At 45.9% G+C, this 27731-nt stretch overlaps 1 protein-coding gene across 1 annotated transcript; it reads right to left on the bottom strand.

Moving 5' to 3' along the window:
- Positions 1–27731, bottom strand: LOC128844930 (uncharacterized). Its single transcript, XM_054043084.1, has 29 exons — positions 27702–27731; positions 27414–27497; positions 22921–22961; positions 22042–22063; positions 21910–21937; positions 20900–20984; positions 18946–19107; positions 18235–18434; positions 16710–16801; positions 15641–15771; positions 14249–14370; positions 13542–13707; positions 12143–12358; positions 11863–12033; positions 10553–10699; positions 10347–10396; positions 9424–9544; positions 9051–9136; positions 8253–8382; positions 6833–7023; positions 6005–6095; positions 5236–5347; positions 4353–4537; positions 3867–4013; positions 3496–3629; positions 2992–3125; positions 2205–2299; positions 1583–1769; positions 1–686 (listed from the first exon to the last, which is right to left on the bottom strand). The coding sequence occupies exons 2-29, from the start codon at positions 27481–27483 to the stop codon at positions 592–594; spliced, it is 3411 nt and encodes a 1136-aa protein (XP_053899059.1). The 5' UTR covers positions 27484–27497; positions 27702–27731; the 3' UTR covers positions 1–591.

Consider the following 27731-nt stretch of genomic DNA (forward strand, 5'->3'; position numbering starts at 1 on the left):
TTCGGGATTCCTGACTGTTTATTTTGGCCAATACTCACAAAACAATTTAGACCCTGTTCTGTGCATCACAGAATGGAGCATGGCGCTATTAATCCTGCCGTCTTGCTTCGGCAATTTTCAGCCCGGTTCTTTTATATTTTTTTAAAAGCCACCCAACGATTTCCGTGCCCAGTCCACAGAGCCTTGCAGCGGGCAACCAACAAGCTTTCGATACATTCTTAAGCATGCACGATATCCCGATACCAGCCCCCTTTGCCTACTGGGCTAATACCATACAGTTGATGTGGTAAGATTATGATTATTTATTATTTGCATTGTGTGGCAGGACCTATGAGCCCCAGTCATGGACTAGGATCCCGTGGCGCTAGGTGCTGTGCAAATGCAGAGAGAGCTGAGGGTCCCTGCCCGGAAGAGCTCACAATCTTGTTTTCGAACTGAATGAATAAAAAAAGGAAAGCAACTAAGATGGCTCCTGCTCCCCCACATGCTGCAGGGTTTTCCCTGCAGTTGTATGTTTCTGGGTCTTCCTTTGACACGCCGTAGAGAAATCAAGGTTTAGTTCCCCTTTCCTGTTTGCTGGGGTGAAAATTTTCATGACAGGAACGAAGCCAGGAGAAAACTTAGGAGCAACGCAGGCAGGAGGTGGAAAGCGCTGATGCTGGTCCTCAGAGAGGCTGAGGTTGGCTCTAGAGAAACGAGAAGAAGTATAACTGCCGAGGAACCGAAAGCTCAGCAGCCATCGTTTCCTGTCCTCTCTGGTAACATCCAGGCAAGATCTGCAAACCCCTGGGGTACGTCTATACTTACCTCCGGGTCCGGCGGTAAGCAATCGATCTTCTGGGATCGATCCCAGAAGTGCTCGCCGTCGACACCGGTACTCCTGCTCCGCGAGAGGAGTACACGGAGTCGACGGGGGAGCCTGCCTGCCGCGTCTGGACCTGCGGTAAGTTCGAACTAAGGTTCTTCGACTTCAGCTATGTGAATAACGTAGCTGAAGTTGCGTATCTTAGTTCGAAGTGGGGGGTTAGTGTGGACCAGGACTTTGGAACCCCTGAAATATCCCTCCCAAATTATCCATCCCAGGTTTCACCGAACACCCAACACATGCTGGAATAGGACATTTTTGAAGTGCTTAATTGGTTCTATTGAGTTCTCCAGACAGAATGGATGTTTTCAATAAAACCGTTGGATTATTTATCTTAATATTGGGCCTTACTGCATAGATTCAAAGTCCTGGTAAATTATGGCACATATGCTTTACTGACATGCAACTGTAACCCAGATACCTCCTGGGTGGTGCTCTGTCCCTTCTACTGGCACCGAGACCACTTACAGAGAGATTGATGCATCTGCTCTACAGCGTTAGCTAAGGGCCATATGGCTTTTAGCTCATGCAATAGAGGATCATGCATTTAGCTCCAGAGATCCCAGGTTCAATCCTGCCCGCCGCCGACCGGGGTCTGTCAGTGTTACACAACCATGAAACTTCTGAACCAGAAATCGTCACGATTGTTCCCCGCTTTATCAGAAAAAGGGGCATCTAAGCACAGTTGATGGAAACCAAAAGCCATATATTTCATACTTTCAATCTTGGGTGGAATACTGATATATCCATCTGGTATTCCCCCTGTGAGCCCAATGCCCAGTTTATCCAGCTCGGACTGTCTCTGCTGTCGGATCCAGTCCTTTACAGGTGAATTGTATTGTTGTTTTTTCAGATCTTGAAGATTTAGTCCCAGCAAGCCCTTGATATCGTCAGCTGTTAGATTCTAGGGGAAAAGCAAAGTAGAACAGTTGAGGGCAAGATTTTCAAAAGGGGCTTCTGTATTGCAGATAAAATGTAACATTACCAATAATATTTCTGGCCCAGCCCAAAGCTAGAAGGCTTGGGAAGTAACCTTTTGGGGGCAGGCATTAACTTTTAAATAAGTGTTTGTAGAGTGCTTAGCACAATGGGGTCACTACCGCTGCTGCTACTGCTATAGAGTCTGATCTTGGGAGAGTCCCGAAATCTGGAGAAACATCCAAAATGAAGCTCCAAACCAAATCTGCCTCCCTTTGGAGGCAGCATCCCCCAGGCTCAACTCAGATCTCACTTTCGCTGGTGTCACTCCACTGATGGAGTGACTCACCCTGGCCTGATTCCAGTCTCACAATGGTTTTACACTGGAGTCACTCCTCTTTCACAGTACGGTCACACTCACCAGCACGGAGTCGTTTTTCAAGCTCATGAAAGTTCCAATATCCATGTTCACGTTATCTTTGCTGAGAGCTCTTAGGTCCTCTCCAGGAGCACCGGCTGGGGTGGGAAAGAAACAAAATGAAGCAAACCCAGAAAGCATGGCTGACGTTCTGAGACAAACCCACAGAGATTCCCTGGCAATCTCTTGGAAATCAATGGAGTCATTCCAGGGATGACTTTGGCCCCAGATGTTCAGTGATTGTGCAGCGTGTGAATAACTGTGAGGCCAGGAAGGGCAGACAGTTCTTAGTCTGCATAGACCTTATTAGCCAGGTCATGCTGATCACGTAGCCCGGATTTGTTATTTACACCTTCATGGTATATGCAGCCTTCATGAGCCTGGGGCCCCCAGCACAACTCTCCCATAGAGATGGAGACTAACTCATTGGGTCAACACCTAGTGCTAGTCCAGCTTCAAGTTGCCCCATCAGACTGAATACAGACTGATCCCATCCACGTGGAGCCCAGCAGCGTTGTAAGTTTGGGTCCATCAGTGTTTGATGTATAAATTTGTGGGAGGGGGATTTCAAATCAGGTTTGCACGCCCTCAATCTCTTGTGAAAGTTTTGCACAGCTGTAAACTAGAAAAGGGCCTGAAACCAAAGCCTCTGATTCAGGCCTCCCGAACCTTCACGCCCCAGATCTAAACACTCTCAACTCTGCAGAAGTTCTGATCTGGACTCGCCCGGAAGGCTCAGCCCATCTCGACTGTCAGTACTGCTTTACATTGGTCATGGAGTCCTGCTTACTTAGATATGGCTTGATGAGGTTGTAATAAGCCGGGAACTGGTTGCGTTGGTCGGAGAAAGCTTGTTTAGCTTTGGGGTACAGGATGTCTTTTGTAGACTGAGGGCAGGCTGACGGGTCCAGCGACTTGGTCATTCTGCAGAAAAGTGAAGATTTGGGGAGATAAAAGCTTGCATCCCTTCTCTCTTTGGAAATCTTGCACCATCATGAATAATTATCTGAGTTTCTTTTTGCTATATCTGAGAACCCTATGCCCCAATACCCACTGAGAAAAGTCAAGGGTTGTATAGAAGAAAATAAGCTAATAGTCAGAGAGAAGTTAAGTCAAGTGACATGCCCAAAGCTCATACATCAGCTAAGTGGCAGAGTTGGGAGTACGGTTCCTGACATCTAGGCTTGGGCACTAACCCCCATTGTAGTTAACACTGCTTCCTGGATTAGGTTGTGTTAGATGAAGAGAAAAGGATTGGCTGGATGGGAAAATAGGAACAAAAAAGATCACTCACTTGAGGTTGCTGGGCTCTATCATTTTCAGCTGGGGCTCCGTCAGAAGGCAAATATATCGTGTACCGATTGCATTCAGAGCAGTGACGTTCAGTGGGTTCCCCAAGTCAGTGTACTTTGTGATAATTAGAGCAGCCTACAAATGTTTTTAAAAAGAAGTTGAATCACCTGGAAGTATTCCTCCCTCCCCTGCCCCCCAGAGCGAAGCAAATGTCCACTACGCACAAAACCAAAACCAAAACAAAAAAGGTTGGTCCAGTGATCCAGGACGGGTCACCCAACTTTGAATAAAATAAGCAGCTCCCACGAAAATAAGGATCTCCTAAACCATGGAGCAAATAAATAAGTAAGCGCTGAGCTGCCATCTAATTACCTGATCATTAGGAGGCTCATTGCTTAGCAGGACGGCAAGCGTAGCTGCTGAAGTTATATTCCATTTTTTAATGTCGTTGATGGTGACTAAGGAAGAGATGGCCCCAAGGTTGGGAATTATCTTCTCAGGGTATCCACTGGGATACAGCTGTGGACAAACGGATATTATAATCAAGGTAATGCACTATATTTTTCTGATGGCCAATGGAGAAGCAGGACCAACAGGTAGACAAATGCATAGATCTGTTCTTTCCCTGCACATTCTCCAGTTCCTTTCCCCAGCACCCCACCCACGCTCTCTGCATCACCCACACCCACACTCGCCGTCTGGTCATGCTCAGACACAAGCTCGCTCCATCTCCTCGATCACACCAGGCGTCTTGGGAAGAAGAGAGCTGGACACGTTCTCTGGATCTCTTCCCTGACAGCTAGAGCTTATAAACAGATGCACGAGTCGAGGCTTTGATGTCCTTCTGCTGTGCATTACCTCATCCAGCTTCTTCTTCAGCACAGCCAATTGCTGATCAGTGAAGGCGTAATGCGACATTTGCTCCAGGTGCTCCACCAGGGTGACACCCTGCAAACAGGCCTGTAATTCCTCAGGGGTATAGTAAATAGGCATGAGCTCATCCTTTACCACCTCCTCTGTTATCGTCTTATCCGCCGGGCACTCTGTGGAAGCAAGTATCAGACATCTCCAGCGTTACAGGGCTTTTGCTTTAAGCATTGAATAATTACAGCCTCATCATCCTGCATTATCAGTTACCCTAAAACCCAAGACGGGATAAGACAATTAGAGCTAAATGGTGCCTTTAGGGGGCGCTGCAGAGCACCGATCCAGCAGCAGTTGCACAAACCCTCCAGGAATGTAGAAGGAGACTGCCCTTGAATAGAGTGAAGGGCGGGGATGGATGGAGGCTCTTCCCCTCCCCATTCCTTCTGAGGAGTCTAGCACCAGCCATTGGACCTGACACACGTAGCCCTTGCAAGTGGTGGGCAGATGCCCAGCTCTGCCGTGGGGTACAAACGCTGTGGATGAAAAGGCCTCCGTTGGCCCTCCTGGTGCACCTACCCAAAGCCAGGAACAATTGAGTGAGCCCTTTACCTTCTTCAGTTTCACACGCCAAGATCTAACTCAGGGTATTATTAATAGCCAGGAGCCCCCCAGCCCCCTAGGCCCTTCCATGGAACTGGGTCATCGGGGGGGTGGGTTTTCCCAGGGTTGTGGCAGGTGCAAGGAGGAGCTCTGTTTAGATGTTCACAGGAGGCCCCACAAGACGCAGGCTGAGTCCTGTCACTAGGGCCAAGGATAACTAAATGCAGAAGAGCGTCAGGCTGAAATCGATGCGCCGAGGTAGCATCCCACGTACCGGCAGCGCGTTTCCACCTGGAAGGCAGGAGGTTTTTAACAATGGAGGCCAGCTGCTCTCTCGGCAATGGTGAATCATGCATAAAGCTTTTCAGCCAAGGGATTAAAACGTTCTGCAAAGAAAATCGATCAACAGGGGTGTGAGGTTTGCAGCTCCTGTGTGTTTCTCTGTGGCCACTTCCATAGCTAGGAACCTACATGTACTATGGAGACTAGAAATCACCACCGCGTGCTCCAGAGCTAGTGACCATTCTTTGGAGACTTTCAAAAGCTCAAGCAGGTCTGGTGTGTTCTGTCCACTAGAGGGCAGTGGTGCACACACACACACACACACACACACACACACACACACACACACACGACACTCACCAAAGCGTCCCAAAGGGAGTACCCCCTGTACTCCCTGTTCTATTTAAATACCGTTGCACGAACTTTCCCAATCCCCACCTACAGCATTACATTAGAGTGTTCAGTCTACAGTGTGATAATCTCTAGACCTCTATTTTTGCCAGTTTCACTGGAAAGCTGGTGCCTGTTGCTTGCAGCAGTAACATCACTCGCGACACACACAGACTGGTGCTACAAAGCCAAGCCTGGCCAGTAATTAGCCACACTAAATAAAGCTATTTGCAACGGGGGGGGGGGGGGTTGCTTTTGCACTGGTAACATCAATGGGAGTTTTGCCATCGATTTCACTGGGAGCAAAATCAGGCCTCGCGCTCACACCTTGGACACGTCAGGAAGCCGCAAGATGCCCGTTTGTAACATACCTGAGGGATCTTTTGCAAGATGTTACGATCAAATAGACGGAACAGTCCACTGAGCTCATTCAGGGTGGAAGCTGACCACTTTGAAGGGGGCCTGAAAACAAAAATTCATGCTTGATCAGCTTCCAGAAGAGGGAGAATTCCTTTGGGATCCTTTTCAGGCTAGGAGCTGCAGGGCTTATGCCCTTGTAACTTTTTGATTAAAAAAAAAATGGAAATGTTTGCATCATATAATCCTCTCCCCACTTTTCTCCAACAGGACATGGCTAATCGTCATCACTGGGGATATGAACTCCGGGATCGGCGAGCCAGTTTTAATAATTAAATGAATACAAAGAATGAATAGCAAAGAACTCTGAATTTTTATAGTTGATCATTTCATGCAAGGATCACAAAGCACTTTCTGCAGGCAGAGAAATTACTGCTACCTTCACATTAGATGGGGGAAGGCACAGAGAGATTCAATGACTTCCCATACAGCAGGCAGGGTCATAGCCAGGACTAGAACTGCAGGTCTCCATAGCTCACAGGCTAATGCTTAACTATTAGCCCACTCAGCTTAGACCCAGACTGCCACCTGAATCTGAGTCAAAACCGCCGAGGTTCAGAAAAGTTTGGTTAACTTATTTCTCCCCACCCCAAGTTCGTCTTGCATCTGCCTTTCCAGGTGTTGGGCAGGTTCAGAAGGGCTGAGGCTGTTAAGAGAAATGGCTGTTCTAACTATATTTCTGATCTGACTAGAAACAGGTGGGAAAGCTTGTTCCCAGAACCTTCATCTGAATGGATCGGCTCTGTAAATCTCAAAGGAAGCAAATCCTATGGCAATCCTACCCGAACGGAGTGCTTCCGCTGCTGAGGACATTTCTAATAGCCTCTTCTTGACTGGGCACGAAGGATTCACATTCATTTAACTGCGGCAGCAAACTCCCACTGGAACTTCTGATGTATTCTTCACCGAGGTCACAAACCAAGTGGCCCAGAATCTCTGCGTTTTCTTCACTCACCAGGGAGCCAGGAATTTTCTAGGTTCATAAAATAGACGTGGTCAGTAAAAAGGGAAGAATACTAGCTCTGGAGAATTCACAGTGCTGGTGACCATTCTTATTCCCTAGAGGGGAGTCCTAGACACAGAGTTTGGGTCTGGATTGTGGCTTGAATTTCATCCCCAGGCCCTTGATACAGAGGCCAGGCTTGTGATGTGTGCATTTGGGTCTGTGCTTCCCCAGAGTTCATGGATAGATGTGGCTTGGGCCTCTCTAGCCTTTCTGCAGAGTTTCTTGCCGTGCGGGCTAAGAATCTAATATGGGAAATCAACCCTCATGCCTCCAGGAACAGACTCAGTCCTGCAGAGGTCAGCAAGGAATTTCCCCTCCCCTGTTCAGCACTGCACACTGGGCTAGGTGCATCTGGGGGTGGGGCAGTTTTGTTGGTGTAACAAGCCTGCCTTCTTGTGGAAGAACCTTTCCTGATCCTTTCCTTGTTCTCCTCTCCTGCTGGTGACCTGTTCCCTCACCCCTTCCTCTGGTACTGGACTACCAGGACCAATGGCAGGAGAGGATACTGGACCAGATGGACAAATGGGCTGATCTAGAATGGGTCCTACGGCCCTTTTTTTCAGGTGACATTTCTTTCTACATTCTCAAAGCATTTGAGGGTCACATGTTAAAAGACATGGGCCAGAGCATTTCCTTTCCATAGCAGTATCCCAAATTCATGGCCACTTATAGCAGAATTTCACAGGTGTCTCTTTGCTACAGTCTGTGACTGCTCAGAACCTCAACCCTCAGGGGTACAGAGTTCAGATCTCTCTGCTCCAAAACCTCAGAGCTAAAGGACACTGTGTATTAGCTCTGAGCAGTATAGGGCTTATGCCACACAGGTGAACAGTTCTGAGTCTGTCCCCCCCAGGGCAGTGGTGACATTTTCACACTAGTCTCATTACAGTTATATTCTGAATCCCATACAGCTCTTGGGTTCCGTACAGGAGAAATGTACATTGTCCTCTGTGGCCACACAGCCTTGGTGACTGGAGCAATTTGTGTGAGCCGACAGCCTTGGAGGCTATGACCTGGGGAAAACACCATGCAGCCTACAATATAGCGTTCAGGTTTTGTTGATTTGCAACATCCGTCAAAGGTTAAGAATGAAAACTCAGCCTTTTTTCCTGTTTGCAGATTCACAATCATTGTTCTCAGCCCAGCATTCAGTTCCGGGGACCCTGGATTGTCCGTCCATGTTACTGACTGCATACCAAACAAGCTAAGGCTTCCTCTAGCAGCTGTTTCCGCTGTGGGGAATCTCTCTGCAGCAGGTCAATGTTTGCTTCCCCAATGTTACTGAAGTACTGTTGACAGCTTCCTGTCCCTGCATAATCTGAAGGGCTGGAAAGGCAAACACTCCATGAGCATCTTATTAAACAATACATTTGTTAAGTTCAAATTCACTTAAGTTGAAATACCCCACCCCCGCATCCCATCATCCATATTCTACAGTTTATTTCATATCCCAAACACTTTGCAATTGTTCTTCCCAGAGACCTGAATGAGTCTCTTTTCAATTATTTTTCTCCCTGGGAAATCTGCTTTGAAACCCAAGCTAGTGCTGTGCACGTCTGATGCTTTGGATGCAGAAGCCCAGCAGGATATCGGCAGCGTAGAGAAATTCAGCTGCACAGTCTGGCTTTTCGGGTTCACTAGATGTTGCATGTGAAAATATTCACAAAGCCAGGAAGGAATAAAAATCCAGTGTGCTCTAACAGGGACACTATCAAGACAAAAATACATTTTGCAAAGCAATCAGTGCCTTTATTATTAACACCCCCCTAGATTATTACCACTAAAAGAAGTTTAAAATCTAATTCAGTTTTTATCTTTTCTGCAGTTTGTTTTCTTAGTGCATTTCATTCTATTTGGCTGATACAATGGGGACGTGTGCATTATAAATGGATATACACTGATGCATCGCTAGGTATTTTATGGAATTCAGTGACTCTCTTCCTTCTTTACACAGCTGGAATAAGGCAGCAAGATGAAAGCCTTTGTGAAGTTACCTTAAAAACAGCAGCATGTCTTTAGGATAGTTGTCTAAATCCTTGGGAATGCCATTGAGCGTCACCCTCTTAGCCAAACAACTCAGCTGAAAATAAACCAGAGTTCAGATGAAAGAAGAAAAAACAACAAATATCTTTTCAGGGAGGGGGGACTAGAGAGCATGGTGCTAGGTCTGAAGAGGTTTAGGTTCTTGCAAAACCTTGTTAGCCAGGTTTTGACCTTGCCAAAGTAATGGCAGCGATTCAGATTAACACGTGGTTCAGAGCTAGGACACATCCCGCCTAAAGCATGAGAGTTCTTGGTAAACGCGCTCAGCCTTGGAACATCTTCATGACAACAGCAACGTGGCACTCTGTGTACGTGGGGACTGACCTGGTCTTCTCCTAGCTTGACATTCTTCTGCTTCATGGCTTTGGCAAGCTGCTGAAATCTCTCTGTTTCCATCTCATTGGCTGCTGCGCAGATGAAGCCTTGGAGGACAGAAGGGGAAAGTCTGAAAATCCAAAGGAAGCAAGTTAGGTGCGGTGAGGGAGTCCTTCAGAAGAGAAGAGAGTTGGTACTGATCTTCTAGAATTAACAAGCACACAGTAGCATACATGCCCCTACCAGCTCTCCTTCAAGCCCTAAAATTCCCCATACTCGGGTCATCAAGAATAAGTTCTAGGGTGGGAGAACAGTTCTAGCCAAAGGCTCCATGCTACCCTATATCTATTGCAGTCCAGGAGGCCATGGTCAGCCAGATAAGCATGGTCAAAGGACACAAAGCGGCAGTCGAAGAGCTGTAGCATTTGTCCCAACAGAAGTTGCCCAAGTTGGAGGAATCTCTCCATTATTTCTCCCAGGGTCCATAGACTGGGCCGGAGCCCTTAAAAAGTGAATTGCTTTCCATATTAAAAAGCATATATTGTAAAATCAGCATGACTTTGATACTGATTTTATATTTGCCCCAGACACACAGTAGCTGGAGAGAGAAACAGTCCCCATAACATTTTAGTCATTAGAATAAAACTTGGCAACAGGGTTTCTCAATTAGGAATGTTTTCTAGAGACAAACCAAGTACACTAAGGCCTTAGAGACAGTGGGCCTGGGCCAGGAACTTCATTTTAGGAAACAAGACTAGGTTATGGACAAATGTTGCAAACCACCTGTAAGTGCCCCACTGTGGCGAAACCCAGTTTGTTGGGTTTTCCAGGCCTTTCCTTTCTCTTACTGTGGATGAATTTGAGGAGCACTTGCAAATCAGAACAATGGCTCAACACACATGGAAAAGCAGAGAGAGAAAAAGGAATGCTACCTGCTGAAGTTGGACTCTGTCTTTATTACATCGTCGAAAAACATGGCGGCCTGTAGAACCAAGCCAAAGAGAATGTTAGTGTGTTACTCAACGCGTTCCGATCATCTCGTTACATTCAGCTTTATTCTTAGACAGCTCATGGGGGCAGAGTTGAACTACTGCACAGGCCCACAGCTGCAGCTGACAGCAATGGCGAGACAGCTTACTTGTTCCCGGCTCCACAGTTTCCGGTTGAGCTCTTGAACGCTGGGCTTTTCGTTACCAAAAGCCAGCAGTGATTTCGGGATGTAGCTAGCCAGACTGTCTGGGACATATTTAACCAGATTGACAGGACTCCCTGCAGCTGAAGCAATCTGAAAAATAAAACAACCCCCACGTGGAGGTTAAAAAGAGCAATCACTGGGAAGGGAATTACAGGTTGGAGGCAGGTAGTTTTCCCTCTGACCATCTGGGTAGTCACCAGAGAATTAATGCCAAGGAATGTTTTCTGCTTGGCGTATCTATCTGACTGTGAGAGCTGCTATGAGTCGATGCAATGGTACAGGTGAATCTGAAAGGTCTGCCAAAGAACGTCCTAGAGCGATGCGTATCTATCTGTGAGGCCCAGGCAGACAGAGCACAGAAGAGTTCCTTGCAATGCCTAGCTTTATGCTTTAACGCTGTTCAGCAGGCTAGAAATCGGAGTCAATATAGATAATCTCTCAGCCTGCCAGAAGGCACAGTTCCTGGGCGATATTGTGGCCAAAGACATGTCGATTTCCTAACTCTTCACACACAGCATTGGCAAGTTAGAAGAGCACGAACTAGAATGTTGCTGTAAGTCAGTTTTTCGGGAGTCCAACAGCTGGCTTTGAATGCCAGTCGAAAGTCATAGCCTCTCCTGCCGGGCACTTAACAGTGGGGAATTAACAGTGGTCTCTTTCTTCTTTGTCTGGAATCATTCTCACGTGAACTTGAGGTGTAAAATCGTGGCCAGCAGAAAGGGTCTGATTTCCTGCAATTGCAACAGTGGCACGTATACCAATCTCCATTAGTCAGCGTATGGAGAAGGAGCTCAGCAGAGCTCATAGCAAACTGGAATATCACTCCGCCCTGGGGAGGGTCTCTGAATGGCCCTCACAACTGTTCACATGCTAGAAGCCCTAAACCTTCCATCCATCTCAGACTCTTTCCCTGGGAGTGGAATTCTCCATGAGCCAGGTTAGTTCAGTTTTTACTCCCTTCCGATAGAGCTGTGGCCTAGGCCTAAAACGAGACCCGTCCCAGAGTGATATCAGGCTTTATTATGAGCTACCGTGGCAGGAAGCCAGGACCATCCCAACCACACTCATTGCAATGCCCTGCCCCTGCTGTAAGTACATAAATAAGCCAGGCAGAAAATTGCCTCTGCAGGTTTGCATGTCTGGTCACGCTTATGTGTATTCACAACACAGGGTGTTCTCAAGCAGGGAAAGTCACTACCCTCCTCAGGCTCTTCCTACACGTGACACCACCTTGAAAAGAAAAGTGACCTCACCTTTTCCACAAGTGCCATTTTCAGAGCAGAGGGCACGGTCACTATCTGCTTCACAAACCCAGGGATCTTAACAGCTTCCAAGATCACTTTTGGAGGCAGACTTTGAAGTCTGCTGCTGCTTAAGCCGGCCACCAAACTCCCGAGTGCTGCCAGGTTTTGTGCATCCAAGATCTGCAGCATAATCATAAAGACAAGGGCAAATGATTGGCCATCAATGGGTTAGATCTACAAGATCGATAGACCAGAGGCAGTACACACACACGGCTTGCGCTCTTTGTACCTGATAGCCAGAGTTGAATAATTTGTTAACGATAGTACTGGACTGTTCAGCATTCCAGCCATAAACTTCACTCAGGGAAGGAAGAGATGCTTTGAGGTCTCTGTCGCTGATGCCATTCTCAATCTGCGACATGGACAGCCCGACTGCAGCCTGGCCCAAGGCATTCAGGGTTTCAGGAGGGAATTGTTCAAATTTGTTCACCAACAAGGTTGCAACCTGCAAAGAGCCCACAGTGACAGAGGAGCAATTCAGAATATCCGAGATGGTGAACCCAGCTCCCGGGGGAGGGTCATTTCAGTTCCCTTGTCTTTGGAAGTCTTAATCACTGGAATTTTACAGAGAAGACGTCAGTGATGGCGCCAGTAGCATGTCCAGGGACTTTCCCAGTAAGATTAGTCAAACGCTAATGTTAATGAGGCAGTGTATTCTAAAGCAGTGGTTCTCAACCAGGGGTACGTGTACTCCCTGGGCTACGCAGAGGTCTTCCAGGTCATCAACGCCTCTAGATATTGGCCTAGTTTTACAACAGGCTGCATAAAAAGCACTAGTGAAGTCAGTACAAACTAAAATTTCATATGATGACTTGTTTATACGGCTCTATAGACTATACACTGAAAGGTAAGGACAATATTTATTTTCCAATCGATTTATTTTATAATGATATGGTAAAAATGAGAAAGTCAGCAATTGTTCAGTAAGACTGGCAGTGACATGTCTGTATATTTATGTCTGATGTTGGAAGCAAGTAGTTTTTAAGTGAGGTGAAACTTGGGTGTACACAAGACAAATCAGACTCCTGAAAGGGGGACAGTAGTTGGGAAAGGTTGAGAATCACTGGTCTAAAGGAATGAACATGGGACTAGACTGCTCTCTGTCTATCTAGGTCCCCATTCTGTGGACAACACTGCATTTTGCTCAGTCACTGATTGGACAAGTCATTTAACGTCTCTGTGCCTCCGTTTCTTCACTGGAAGAATGGGGATAATAGCACTTCCCCATCTTGGGGGGAGGGGGGACGTGGTAATGTTTGCAAAATGTTACCTGTGGTGTGAAGTATTATTAACATGGTGCAGGGTTGAGCTCTCCCCTTACAAAGGGCCAAGCATGGGCATGGGAATGTGTTTGTGTCCACTGGGAGCACTGTTCTTTCATAAAATATCAGGCTTGGAAGGTACCTCAGGAGGTCATCTAGTCCAACCCCCTGCTCAAAGCAGGACCAATCCCCAGACAGATTTTTGTCCCAGATCCCTATAATGGCCCCCTCAAGGATTGAACTCACAGCCCTGGGTTTAGCAGGCCAATGCTGAAACCACTGAGCTATCCCTCCCCCACAAGTGCTGGAGAAGAGCTCACACCTCAGCAGGGCTGTGAGCTCCAGGTCACTAGCCAAGGGCTTTACCTGCCGCTCCTCGGTTGTCAGAGAAGGTGCAGGTCTCTTGGTGTCTCTGCGCATCGGACCTGGGACACAGTTTTTAGTGATCCTCTGAGCCAGATTTAAAGCGCCATTTCTGTCAAGGTCGCTCACTGCAGAGGGGCTGAGGTAGCAAACCAATCTGTCTGGGAGGCTGGAAGTGGGAAAAAGTTAGAAGTGTTAAAGGAGGGTCTGTTCCATCCACCACTGAAAGGCAAATGTGTTTCTTGTGAGATTCTGCAGGGGGTTCTATATGCCAATGCAGATTTCCCACAATCCCTATTGGCTTTTACACTCTTCCAGTCTCTGCCGAGTGCTGGGGCAGAACGTGGATTTCCCAGAATAACCCTCTGTGTGCTACTGGTTTTTAGTCGGCAGAGGGCACTGCACAACAAAGCAGATTTCCCCTGATTCACCGAGGGCTCTGTCTGACCCACAAAGAGGTCAATTTTACAGTGTTCATCTGAGGATCAGAATTATGCTTTAAATATCATTTAGAAGTAACAACAAGGAGTCCGGTGGCACCTTAAAGTCTAACAGATTTATTTGGGCATAAGCTTTCATGGGTAAAAACCCCACTTCTTCAGATGCATCAGAAGTAGCCACTCAAAATCAGCAGACAGCAAGGATATGGCTATATCAAGACACCAAGGTACGCCACAAGTGAGCTGTAGAAGCAAGTGCTGGTATTTTACCTTGCTAGTTGGAAGCCAGGTGCAGAGGTAAGGAATGAGGTGTAATACACAGCCATCTCCCTGGGTAAACTGAGGTTACTGATCAGTTGTAAGTTGACTGGATCTCGGGCAAATTTCTGAAGCTGAGAGGGTTGACATGCAAAAGCAGAAACAGTTTGAATGGGCATTTTAATCATATTCCTTATGGCCCTATGTGGTAGTCAGACAAGAGCAGAAGAGAGTCTGAATGAGGAGATTCCAACAGGTCACTAGTCAGAGCTAAACTAATAGAAGAAATGATTTGGTGTGAAAAATTGTAATCGGAAAATCTGAGCATGCACTTGACACGACCGTCATCAGCTGTAGACATGGGACCCTGCAATATCTTGGATTTGGATACGATGAGTTGTGAATAAATAGCGGTAACGGAGGGAAGGTTATAAATATTGGGCTCTGCTTTTGTATGGCCTACACCTCACGTGTTAAAAAATCATGAGTTGGGCCTTAAAAATCAGGAGAGTGGCTTAAAAATGGTGCTATTTAAAATCAATAAATAAATGTGGGGTTTGTTTAATTTGGCCTCTATTTTCTGATCCCCTAGGGTACAGTTGGGTCGCTTTTTAAAGCCCGTTTCGAAAACCATGAAGTCTAAACATGTACTTTAAGCAAAAGCTGAGTTTCTCATGTAATAACATGATTCCAGGAGCTAACACTTGAAGAAAAACACCAAATATCATGTGACTGGTGCTGAAAGTTAGCCACACTGTGCTTGTCAGGGGAGGTGACTTCATGGGAGCAGTGAATACTCAGCACCTTTGAAAATCAGGCCCTTAATTTTTTTTAATCTGTTTTGCTTTTCTTATGATCAGAGTGTGATGTGATTAGCGCCAGTTTCTCTGCAGGTGATAATGTTCATAGAATCACACATTTCAACGCCAGGAGGGACAGTTATGATCATCTGATCCAACCACCTGCATAACACACGCCAGAGAACCTCACTGAATAATGTCTGCATCAAGCCTTTGTCTGAGCTAGAACATCTCTTTTAGAAAGCCGTCCGGCCTTGGAGTAAAGCCTGTTGTCGCCGCTGACTCCAATCTGGCTTCTAGGAATTACCATCCAGGAAGCCAATTTCAGTGCAAGTACAGAAACTTGCCTCTGTTATAATGAGGGATGAGCAAAATAACTTGGATGTAAAAAAGACCCAAATTGACCCTTTGCTGTAAATAGCAAATGAAGTAAAACCTTTTAGAGGTTACAAAAAATCTTTTCAAATATTCGCATCTTCCTGGCTTTGGGCAGGAGAGGAAGAGGAATGAGCAGGTTATCTTGAGGCTGGCTGCTCTCATCTCGCCTCAGACTAGTTTTCACAGCTAATATTTTGCACATTGCATATTCGGAGCATGTACTTACAGTTGGCTCATCAGCAAAGAGCTGCAGGTCTCCCACTAATGCATGCTCCATAAAGGAACCCAAATAATTAGCAAACCAAGCGGTGGAACTCAGGCTTGGAAGAGCTGCATTGTAGCAATTCTGTTTCGATCCTGCAAAACATGGATAACCCCCTTGTAAAACTAAGGCTCCAAATTGCAATCTGAAATTGGCTGAGCCGAGTCGCCTCTGAATGCAGAGCAGAAAACTTCCCCAAGTGTTTGTGCTCATAAATAATCGATAGGTCTTTACATGTCGAGGCATTAAGTTGTGCTGGTTTTGTACAGCCCTGAGTAAAACTGCACGTGAGCTGCTGTTTCACATAAATAATTAAATATACACCAGATACTTCAGCTCCTTCCCCGCCCCCTTAAAATTGCAAAAGAGAAAAGTTTGGTTTGTCTCAAATAATTTTCTAGCCACCCATCATCATGGTATCTGTGTTCCTCATACCCCGAAGTGATAGCTTACCACCATCTATTTTCCCCACTCAAATTCTAAGGTACGTGCAAAAAACCCTGCATTTGTGCATTCAGGAAGTAACTGCACACGGAACAGAGAGGTTGGGTGTGTATATCCAGCGGCCTTTGGAACATTTGACCACAGCTATTTCACCGCCATCTTCGAATGCTCCACAGGCTTTTTGCATGCAGATTAAAGTTTGTGTGCACGCCACTGCCTTCTGCTAGATGAAGTATGCGGCACAAGTAGACATTTTAAATGGTTCCCTTCTCTTAGCTGAGTTAACGGAACTGGATTTTTAACTCTCTGGACCAAATTCTGTACTGACTTTCAGCAGGGAAGGCCATGAGTTTGGCTGGCCAGAATGTAAATTATTGTGTCCATTGTATTTGAAAGCCTTGTGTTATTAAACCCTATAGGCAAGGAATCTATACCTGATCAATTACCAGGTTACCCGTCCCACAGCCATTAAAGAGAAGATTAGTGCACTGTGAAGCCTCAGCCATCAGAAAGATTGTGTCTAATCTTGTTATATCCGTTAGTGTTTTAAAGCCCAATCTTCTTTCTAATGTAGAAATAAGTCACTTACCGTCCCCCGTGAGATAATATTTGAGCCCTTTGTAAATATTCCTCTGGTCTTCCACTGTGAGGTTAGAATAGATGCCATTCAGGGCAGCAACTCTAGAGGGAAAAGCAGATGTTTCAAACTCAGTCAAACCCAGAAGGGCTAGATTCTTCTCAGAAGCAGGTAACCTGCAGGCTATACTTGGAGTCATGCTACTCATCACCCATTGGGTATGCTCTATGTGAGGTTGTGAACTAAAGCCTAATGGTCCATTTTCAAAGTCAGATGCTGGGACTGGCTTGCACGACCACTCCCTGTGGAGATCATGTTTAGGGTGACCAGACGTCCCGATAAAATCGGGACTGTCCCAATATCGAGCAGTTTGTCCCGTGTCCCAACCAAACTACAGTCGGGATGCCATTTGTCCCGATATTTTGTTTTGGGCGCCTTATTTATTTATTTATTTATTTTCCTTGTTGTTTAGATGGCCGTGACTGGCAGGGGGAGTGCCTTTTCAATTGTTACACTCACCCAGCATGTCCGGGTCTTCGGCGGCACTTTGGTGGCGGGTCCCTCAGTCGCCGACGGTCTTCGGTGGCATTTCAGCGGCAGATACTTCCTTCTTGGCGGCAAGGTTTATTACCCACCACCAAAATGCCACCGAAGACCGTCAGTGACTGAAAGTCCCTCCGCCGAAGTGCTGCCGAAGACTCGGATGGGTGAGTGTAACAATTGAAACAGCGCTACCCCTGTGGTGGTCCTGATATTTTAGAATTCTCCTCTGGTCACCCTAATCATGTTGCTAACTCCACTGGCACCCTTTTGAAAGTGTACCGGCGACTGCTGCAGGACACACGCACTGAGTGTGCGTCTATAAAATCACCTCATTTGTCGATTTCATTGCACAGAGGAGCGTCATTTATAAGTATAAATAGGCCCATGGGTGTATCTAGAAGGCCACATCTCAGTACAGTAAAGTATCTCCCCCCAAAATAATGATAGCACGTTGCTAAGGTGGCTGTGTAATAACAGTGTGAGTTGAGACCTATTGAAAAAACTTTACTTACTGTGGCTCTTAACAGAGTCCTGTATTTCAGCTATGACTCAATCCTAATCTAAGCAGCTACCTGCTCACCCCATCTCTGTCTCACACTAAATAAAAATCCAACCAGTAAATAATATTCCTTCCCTATAAGAATTACTTTCCTTTTCAAGTCGTGTAAATCATCTACACCACCCAGTCTTAACCCCTGTTGGCCTTAATGGAGAAAGAACTGGGTACATCGAAGTTTGTGTGCCATTACGTAACGGGAGAGACTTCTGACTGTTTCAGGGTATTGGCTATTCTGGGATGTGCTTAGGGCAAAGACAACTATGTCTTTGAGCCATCTCTTCAGCTGGAAACTTCAATGGAACTAGTTTAATCCTTGAATGAAACTTCAACTTCACACCAGCTAAGGAGCTGGCTGTGATTTTGCAGGATGGAGGGAGGGCAGGCTGCCCGTTCCAGCAATATTGCAGCATCTCGAGGTCTGTGCTAAGCACTCACATCTTGTGAAGTGTTCCACATGATGTATTTTTGGCATGAAGACAAGTGAAGACCTTTGGGTTGACCACAAATGGCTGAAGTCTCTTGAGCCATTGGGACAAAATAGGGGGGCTAGTCGCATCAGGCATCTGCAGCATCCTCTCCCAGATGCCGTTGAAGAAAATCACGTTCCATTCCTGCGAAAGAGGCATGCGAGAGACCTGAAGGGAAGGAACACGGAGAAAACGCACAGAGTCACATGGATGTCGACTTCCAAACACACACAAATGTAAATCCACAGGGTGTTCTACACTAACGAATAGAATCAATCTTAGCACTTCAAGACGGGGACCACGTCTTCCTGTGCGTTTGGACAGCTCCTACTACAGTGGGCCCTGATACTGACTGGGACTGCTGGACATTACTGCATTGCAAATAATAACAACAGCTAGTGCAACATTTGATATCGTCTAGGCATTTTGGTTATTTAGCTTAGAACTATTTCTCCCACAATTTTTTTTCCCCGGTGGTAAGAACCTCTCGGATATTCTGGAGACCAGGTTGATTGAGATGTGCCCTTCTTTATATTTAACTCCAAGTGAGAATACAATGACCTAAATAAAGTAGCTGAACTGCCATATCGACTGTGAAATCCAATTGGTGTCTGATTTACCTGCCTTCCACTGGAGTTAACATTTCAGAGGAATTAGCTATTGGATATACGGTACCTACCCGGGTATTGAACTTCTCCAGGGCAGCTACAAGTACATTGGTGTCAAATTTGGAAAAGAACAAAATGGAATACATGGAATCCATAGCACTGATGGGTCTGGAGCTGAGGCAAGGATACAAGGACTCGAGGAAATCATCCTTGAAAACCTGCAGCCAAGCGCTCTGGAAAAGAAAAGGGAATTATACACAGACTCCCGTATCGGGTCTCAGATTCCCGTAGACCCGTTTACACTTCCCTACCAATGAGCACGCGTAAGGGAGTGGGAAGTGGTGCAGCTCTTATGATGAGGGCAGGGCCGGATTTCCAATTTGGCACAGTAGGGATGTGCCTAGGGGCGCCGAAAAGTTAAAAGTGGGTGAAAAGTTTCATTTTTTTACAGAAAACACGAAGGTCAGCTATAGATGGGGGCGGGAGGGGGGCGCTGAAGATGCCGTGCCTAGGGCCACGTAAGGTGGAAATCCAGCCCTGGGTGAGGGGTCAAAAGAACGTTTCAAGTTATACCAGCTTAGATTCCTTCTAGACGTAGCCACATCGCTGAATTTGATCCTATGTCTTAGCCCACATAGATCAACCTACACATCCCTCAAAATCAGGGTAGAGCTTACAGTGGGTCAAAAATTTTAATTCAAAATATTTTTTCAACAAAAAACATCCTTTATTGTCCAAATGGGAAATTTCCAGGGGAAATGTCGCCATTCCAGTGAAACTGTTTAAGTTTTAATTAAAAAACCAAAATGCCAAAAACCTTTGAAGAAAATTTTTGACAAAAATGTTTTTGTTAAAATTTTTCATGTAAAGAAAAAATGGCTCTAGATCTGGTTGGGTAAAGTTGCTAGTGAGATGGAAACCTTGCCAAGAACCATGAATGAATACAGACGTGAGCTACGTTGCATAATTTTCCAGGATCTCAACTCTCTTTTTGCTCTGCTCAAAGGACTATCCTGTCCTGGTGGGCGAGAGTTGCCATCTCTGGAGATTTGGCAGATGGTACAAACACATTTGTTCCCGCACTGTGATGACATTTCTTGGGCTCTGATTAATTCCTGAAACTTCACTGTCCCACCACCTTCCTATAAATTGGGATTAAAAAGATGGTATCGCCCCATCCAGGAGGAGTGAGAAAAATTGTTCTCCTTAACCTCTGAGGATAGGATAAGCAGGAATGGGCTTAAATTGCAGCAAGGGAGGTTTAGGTTGGACATTAGGAAAAACTTCCTAACTGTCAGGGTGGTTAAGCACTGGACTAAATTGCCTAGGGAGGTTGTGGAATCTCCATCATTGGAGATTCCACAACCTGTCAGGGATGGTCTAGATAATACTTAGTCCTGCCATGAATGCAGGGAACTGGACTAGATGACCTCTCGAGGTCCCTTCCAGTCCTATGATTCCATGAAAATCAGGATGATCCCAAAGGTAGGAAGGTAATGCAATGGTAGATTCCACTAATTCCCTTCAAACACAAACTCGAAATGCCAGCTGGGATCTAGCTAACTTAAGGAGTGGTGTCTATGGAACACCCTTCGCATTCCAGACCAAGACTTTGGAAGTAACAGAGTCTCAAACTCTAATCTAAATTTTACACACGATCTACTGATAATGGGGTAGGGCATTTTGGGATTGTTAATCAGTTCTATGCAGCCCTTCAGCAGAGCTGGGTACATTTGATAAAGCTGCTGGCTATTAACTTTAGCATCGTGCTTTAGTCATTAGTTTATTGGTTAAGGCACTCCTGGGAAACAGAAGCTCACACAAAACAGGAATGTTTTACCCTATTTCATGTCTCAGAATCTTTGGGCCAGGTATTGGGAATCTGAATACGCACCATGCATTGGCCACTCCAGATGTAACCAGTTGTGCGGAGAGAGGGGGTGGGATTTCTTTGACGTTAACTGGCTTTATAACTTTCAATGAACAATATGCACTGGTCCATGGAAAGAAAAGAAGCAACTTTACCTGCGCACATGCATATTGGTCAAAAGAGATACTGCAGGGGGAGCTTTCACCACTGGCTATGTTCTGGAGTGTCTCCTTGCTGACACTGTAGGGGAAAAGCAATTGTCTCAATTTTTGTGTTAACCTCACCTGGCACAGCGACAATTGAATGGCAGAACTGGAGGAACAGTAACATATTTCGCACATAGGTCCACAAATCTCTTTGCAAATAAAAGCCCCAACTTCAGCTCCCCGTGATCCATGGGGTCGCATTTTTCAGGAGTAGTTGGATGGCCACTGGGTATTAGTGAAAATGTTTGCAAATTCCAATTCTGAGCATGAAATTTCATTCATTCAGGTATTCACGACTGAAGTTAGCTATTTGTTACTCTTCTCTTTAAAAAGTTTCAGTCAGCCAATCAGGGAGCAGAAACAACACAGTGTGACCTTGGTGACCAATCAGACAACACAAATAACAAATACTGGATACCAAATGGTGAAAGTGAATGACCTATTGCCCAAAATTATTTGCCATGGCTACTCAGTGGATACTTACAAATAACTGATACATTTGCAGAAACCAAATTAAATCCAGGCTAAGGTCTAGCCTGTTCAAGTCTTGGACAGAGTCTCTAATAATTATTTACACTGGGCCAAGGTCAGATCTCCACAAGGTCTGAATGCAGTGAGTGTTTTCAGCAGTAGCTATTCCACTGCAGAGCATGCCTTCCTGGCACTCTGAGGAGACATTCTGCCCGGGCGAGTCCTGAATATGCATAATCCCTCAAACTACTTCCATCTGGCTGCTCTGTAAACCTCCCCTTTCTGCCCCTCATGCCACTGGCACCCAAATATCTGCTCGTTGGGAAATGCCCTATGTAGTACCATGCTCTGGGAGTCTCCAGGAACAAAGGTGCTGCCTACGTGTGGCTATTATTATTATCCTGCCATCCCAAGCAACATCCCCTGGCAAAGGTGCATCCTCCCAAATGGACCCTATGGTTGGAATTATTTGCTGATGGCTCACGTACCTTTTCACTGGGGCACATAGGGCAGCTTCTGCTCAAAAAAGAAAGACACACAGCTGGAGATAATGGAGCAAAGGTATCAAAAGGACGTATCTGAAATATTTGTAATGGGAAATTATATGGCGAGAAACTTACCATTGACGGGGCTGCTGGTGCACTGAGCAGAGAGAAAGAGAGAGGGAGAACGTGAGCTCAGGGACTCGTTACAATAACACCAAGACACTTAATACAGCCATAGGAGCAAGCCACAAAACATTTGGGTTTGGATCCCATATTCAAACACACTTAAGAGTCCAGATCCAGGGTTTTCATTTGACCCATTCTAACTAGGGCACCATTGGCAAAATTCAGATTAATATTGGGTTCAGACAGCAAACCCCCCAAAGTTTAGGGGTTCCAACCCATCTCTCATTTAATTCTTTGTCCTATTCTAAACAGGACGGACTGTTCCCAATGGGGCAGCAGCAGCTGGTAAAGGGTCAGAGTTGTGTAGCAATGCAGTTAAAAAACACCGCGGGCTCTGCCACGTTTGCTTATTTCATCGCAGAGCTGTGGGATGCAATTCTGCAAAACTCACCCTGTTTCAGATTTCACGACGAATTCAGGACCTAGATCAGACTAATATGGAGGGGTTTGCTGGGGATCTTTGCGTGAGCCTGGGTTCATCTTTTGAGCAGACCTGGGCCCGTTGATGATTCTGCAGTAGAATTCAACTTGGGCCCGTGACGGGAGGAAGTGGCGCTACTGGGTGCTTGTGAGCAAAAGGTTAACCCCAGTTTAGCTACCATCTCACCTTGCACAGGTGCTCAAGAGGAGGGCAATCCATTGGCTGCTTAGGAGACAGGGGGGAGATTGGGCTCCACACCCACACTCACAGGACAGAATTTGGCCCTGGTTTTCTACCTCCCATTAATCTATTGGTATCAGGATTGGAAGCACGCTGGACTCCAATTCACACACGCCTGCAAGTGAAGAAAGGGGCAATTTATATATAATATGTAAAGTTCTGCTTACTGGATACATCGCAACAGAACCTGCGACTGGCACCATCCAACCTGAAAGATAATAAACCATGACTCCATTTAAGAATCCAGGTCAGAGACCTTCACAACAAGACGTGTAGCTTACCCCCCTACTCCCTGCAAATATGGGTCAACAGACCCGTTCAGAACATCAGTCTTGCCTCACTATCTTCTTTCTTTCATTTCCTGATTCTCCTTCTTAATACAATATTTTATAGAATCATTTCTATCTTAGCAATCCTTTTCCTTGTATCCGTTCTGACCACGCGATGTGTGTGTCTCCATGTTCACACGCATGTAGTATATTCCTCTATCTGCTGACAAAAGCTGGTGTGGATTTAGGGGTGGGAGAAAGGCAGCAGATTGGCGGTGATGGAAACTGATGTCCCTCCATCCACTCACTAGGCAAAGCATAGAGAGCAGCAGGAGAAATTTCCCCACACGGCTTCCTGCCGATAAACCTCAGCCTGAACTTGGAGGCCTCTGCCAGCAAAGATGCCAATTAGTTCCAGGCGCAGTGATGGCTTGAAAGATGTAGTGAGCGGGCAGCTGTGGGTTGTCTGCCCGACAAGGGATAACCTTGCAAGCATCAGTAACAAAAATGCGGGTGAGGAATCGGCGAAGAAAAGGGAGAGGAATCAGACCCTCATAAAGAGATGGGGAGGAAACTGGGAGCAGGGCAAGAAGTTCTCAGAGCAGGGACCTTGACAAATACCAGCAGCCAAAGGCTCAGACTGGAGGTCCTAGGGATTCCAGCTAGGTGCGCTGCAGAGCTTTATAGAAAGTTCCAGCGGCATCCCCAGGATAGACATTGCTACAGATTTACAGACAGCTTCCTGAGGGTTTGTTTAAAGAAAACAACCTGGCAAGGCTGGCACATGGGGGGTCTGAGCAAGCTCACACTAGTTGGCTCCTTGTTGCCAGACTGCATTTCCCATGACCTGGCTCTGTAACATGAGTTAGAGACACCGCAGTATTCGCTCTGTTCACCTGCTGAGGGCATCTAGGTCCTTTTAATGTCTGACCTCCCACTCCTGCATTTCACTCCTGCACCTCAATCTCAGGCTTCTGCAGCCTGGCTCCCCAATCTTCTCTAATAGCCCATCAGTGTCCCACAACCCCCTCGCCAGACTGCACAGATGTGGGAACCCAAATGAGGACCCAAGAGACCAATAATAATCCAGGGAGCCTTAAAGTTCATAGTATAATTATTACCTACATGGTGGTGTTTGTAGTACGGCCCTGTTAGGGTCAGGGACACATCACATACAAATGCGGAGGAGAAGGCATGACCCGCCCTGAAGGGCTTCAACTCCGATGTCAGGCAAGTTGGAGCAAGTGAACATAATGAACAATACAAAGGAGTGGAGGAAGATGGGCTGGTTATGGTTAGAAGCCCATGTGATTACATGGCTGGGTATATGCACAAACTCAACGGGGATGAATCATTTCAAGGAGGTGTTTTTGTGGGTTTGTTTTTCTAACCTAGCCATTGATACTGGGGCAGGTGCTCAGCGTCCTGGGATTCATTCCACCAGGACTGTTATCCGTTGCCTCGATTTCCTGATTCAGTCTTTCTGACCTCAGTAGCAGAATGAGGAGAGGAAAACGGGGCTTGCCTGGGGCGCGAAGGCATTGAATGTACAACATGGGGTGTTTCAGGAAAGGGCAGGGAAACAGGCCTGCCCATTGCAGTCCATTGCAAAGGACAGGATGGATGCGAACACTGGGTAGTCCCTCTCTGCACTCCGCCACCCAGCCAAAGAGGAGGTTTCTGCAGAGGGCTTGAACTGTTTGATCATCAAGGGTGGTTCACATGGAGAAGTGCTAATCAGCCTCCCGCATTTTTGGCAACTGTCTGTTAACCTGTTTACATAGTCTTTAGCTAGCTATTCAAAGGAACTCTGCAGTTCTCCACTCCCTGTCCCTCCACTCCCTGGAGCATTTTATTATGAAACCTTAACCTAGGTCAGACGAGTTCGTTCAGGCCAGGCAGAAGCCAGTGTTGAGAGGCTGCCAAGACACTAGGCAGAAAGATCCATTTTCACATTCTTCCAGCAGCCAGATAGAATCGCATCTATGGGCCTGATCCAAAGCCCATTGAAGTCAACAGGGGCCTTGCCAGGGAATTCAAGGGGGTTGGGCCAGACCCTATAGGAACTGTCCTGCTAGAGAAGATGCATGCTCTATCCAGTCCTGCATTCTGCCTCCTGCTATAGAAGAGCAGATCAATAGACCGGCTCGTCTAGTATTTGTCTCCTGCCATGCTGAACTGACAAATGTGCCATCCATCCATTATCTTGTCTCCAGTGCTGAATTATACTTCCCTTTTCTCTACACAGCCCAGCTACGGCATAATTTGAAAGCACTGATGAATGAAGTCCCACAACACCCCTTTGGGGGAACGGTGGTCAAATAAGCTTAAGTGGCTTGCCCAAAGTCACATGGGAAAACTGGGGAAGAATTGGGACTTGAAGCCCAGATCTCCTGTGCTGAAACCACAAGGCCAACTTCCTCTCTTTGAGGAAGGCCAGTAAAAACCTTCTAATGCACCTGCTTATCACACAGTACCTATGTCTTGGGAAATAATTTGTTCACCACCCGAGGTGGTGATCTGCCTTCTTACACCCTGAGGCATGAAGGAGAGGAATTGTTCAGGATGGCCAGAGGGGATAAATCTAGCAGTAACAAGATGAAACCAAGCAAAGGGAAATTTAAGCTAATTGGTGAGAAACAATTTCCTGTTGATGGTTTCCTGTTTGCCTCTTGCTTGAGGCTTTTAAAACTAGACTAGGGAGGGCCTTATAGATTGTTCCCCAGGGTACAATCTTCACCAGACAAAGTATGATGGGTTAGACGGGGTGAAATGGAGAGGTGGTACTAGATAACCAAGTACGTCTGTTCTTCCTCTGTGATCTGGTCCAGTGTTCACTGAAGTTAATGAAGAGAGTACCTAATTTCTGTAATCGCCCTGGTGATAATTACCCTGGTTTACAGATGCTGTTCTCATTCATGTCATTAACTGCCACACCCTTGTAATGATTAAATGAATGGAAGGCTGTGCAGGTTGGGAAGGGCTATCATTGCGGTATCATGTCCCAGAGCCAAAGGGTGGAACTTTCCGCTAGCTATCAATTTCCTAATTCACAGTAGGTTTACTACTAGAGAAAGCCCTGAAAGATTTTTTTTTTTTAAATAATAAGCAAGCATCTCATTGCCTCAATAGGCCTTGAAGTCCTATTGCCTGCTCGTAAGCAGTTGGAAATAGAGATGGGGGCATAATTATTACAACTTTCTTCCCCCTGCCTTTGGGCTCAGATATGCCAAGGTGCACAGCTGAGCACTCTGGCCCCGATCCAGGAAACCTCTTAAGCACATGCTTAACTTTAAGCATTTGAGAAGTCTCATTGATGTCAATGGGTGGTGTTACTCAGTTACATTGTCCTGCTCTTCTAGGCCGATGCTTTTATTCATCATGGACTGTGAGCACAAAAGTGTCCCAGACTGTAATGAACACCTCCGCTTCCCAAGACCCCCAAATATAGGAAATAATCGATTTGCCTCTGTGTCCTCCACATTGTTTACATCTCTCTAGTACGAAGGTACCCAAGGACTGTGTGAATATTCTTATAGCTGTTGCCTCTGCAATGCCTTATCATTCGTTGTGAGATGAATCTTCATATTTTAGAGATAGGCAGGGACATCACAGTTGAACCTCACCAAACTTTTAGGAAGTTTGGGTTCCAATTAGATTCCAGATCCAAATATCCCAAATGACACCATCTCTGGTGTTGATGGAATTATAGAAAAATGAAATCATAGAGGTGCAGGATCTCAAGAAGTTATCAAGTCCAGCCCCCTGCACTGATGCAAGACCAAGTAAACCTAGACCACCCTTGACAGGTGTTTATCCAACCTGTTCCTAAAACCCTTCAATTCTGCTTGTGATTTCACAAATGTGACCATAACTTCAGGTGAGAAATTAAGGAAAAGGTGCAGATGAATTTTTAAAGCAGCAAAGGGGGCAAACATCCTTTAGTAGCAAAAAAAAAAAAAAAAAAAGAGAGAGCAGAGGAATAAAAAAAGAGTATCAGATTTTGGCAGAATCATTCCTGCAGTGAATGCTTTCCAGGAGGTTCCTCGCTACCATAATGCGTGCCGGAGATAGAGAGAGAGATCAGCTAGAGAGAAGCATATATCAGTGGCTCTTTAAAAATAAGATACACAAGAACTATGACCATGTCCTTTCTATGTGCTCACTAAAGCACTTAACACATTTTGGGTGATTGTTACGATAATAAATAGCAGTAACTAAAGGCTGGCGATTTAGGGGGTTATTATGGCAACAATCAAATGAATTTTGAAGCCATGTTTTATTATAGCATTTCCTCCCTGGAGAATTATTTCCGTAGAGATTTGCTTCAATAATAGCCATTTGGGAGAATAATATATGGGGTGGCTGTGCACCCTAATAATAGTACTTACCAATCAAAAGAAGCAAACCCAGCCCTCTGCGTAAAGATGTCATAGCTGCGAAGGTTCCCTTCGAATCCATCTGCACTGTCGAGTCTACGCACAACAGCAAAGTAGTTAATTGCAATATCAAAATATGCCAAACTTATCCTCAGGAGATTAGGAAATAAGCAAGACCCCCATTCAAATGACGTGCCTTTTAAAAGATACCGACACCAGCTGACCCTCAGGAAACTGTGAAATTAACTATCAGAAACTTGCCTTAAATGCATTAAGGAACCCACTGCCTGTTATGCTTACCGGACAAAAGTGCTAGACTATGTGCCGAGA

This window comes from Malaclemys terrapin, chromosome 10 (assembly GCF_027887155.1).
Source record: "Malaclemys terrapin pileata isolate rMalTer1 chromosome 10, rMalTer1.hap1, whole genome shotgun sequence".
Lineage (NCBI taxonomy): Eukaryota > Metazoa > Chordata > Testudines > Emydidae > Malaclemys > Malaclemys terrapin.

What these genes read in the sequence shown, in the direction of transcription:
- LOC128844930 (XM_054043084.1), bottom strand. Translation starts at nt 27,483, where the DNA reads ATGGATTCGAAGGGAACCTTCGCAGCTATGACATCTTTACGCAGAGGG. An exon ending in ATATTATCTCACGGGGGACG is followed by an intron (nt 15,772 to 16,709) that starts GTAAGTGACTTA and finishes CATGTTTTGCAG; the next exon opens with GATCGAAACAGAATTGCTAC. An exon ending in ACAGAGTCCAACTTCAGCAG is followed by an intron (nt 9,545 to 10,346) that starts GTAGCATTCCTT and finishes TTGGATTTTCAG; the next exon opens with ACTTTCCCCTTCTGTCCTCC.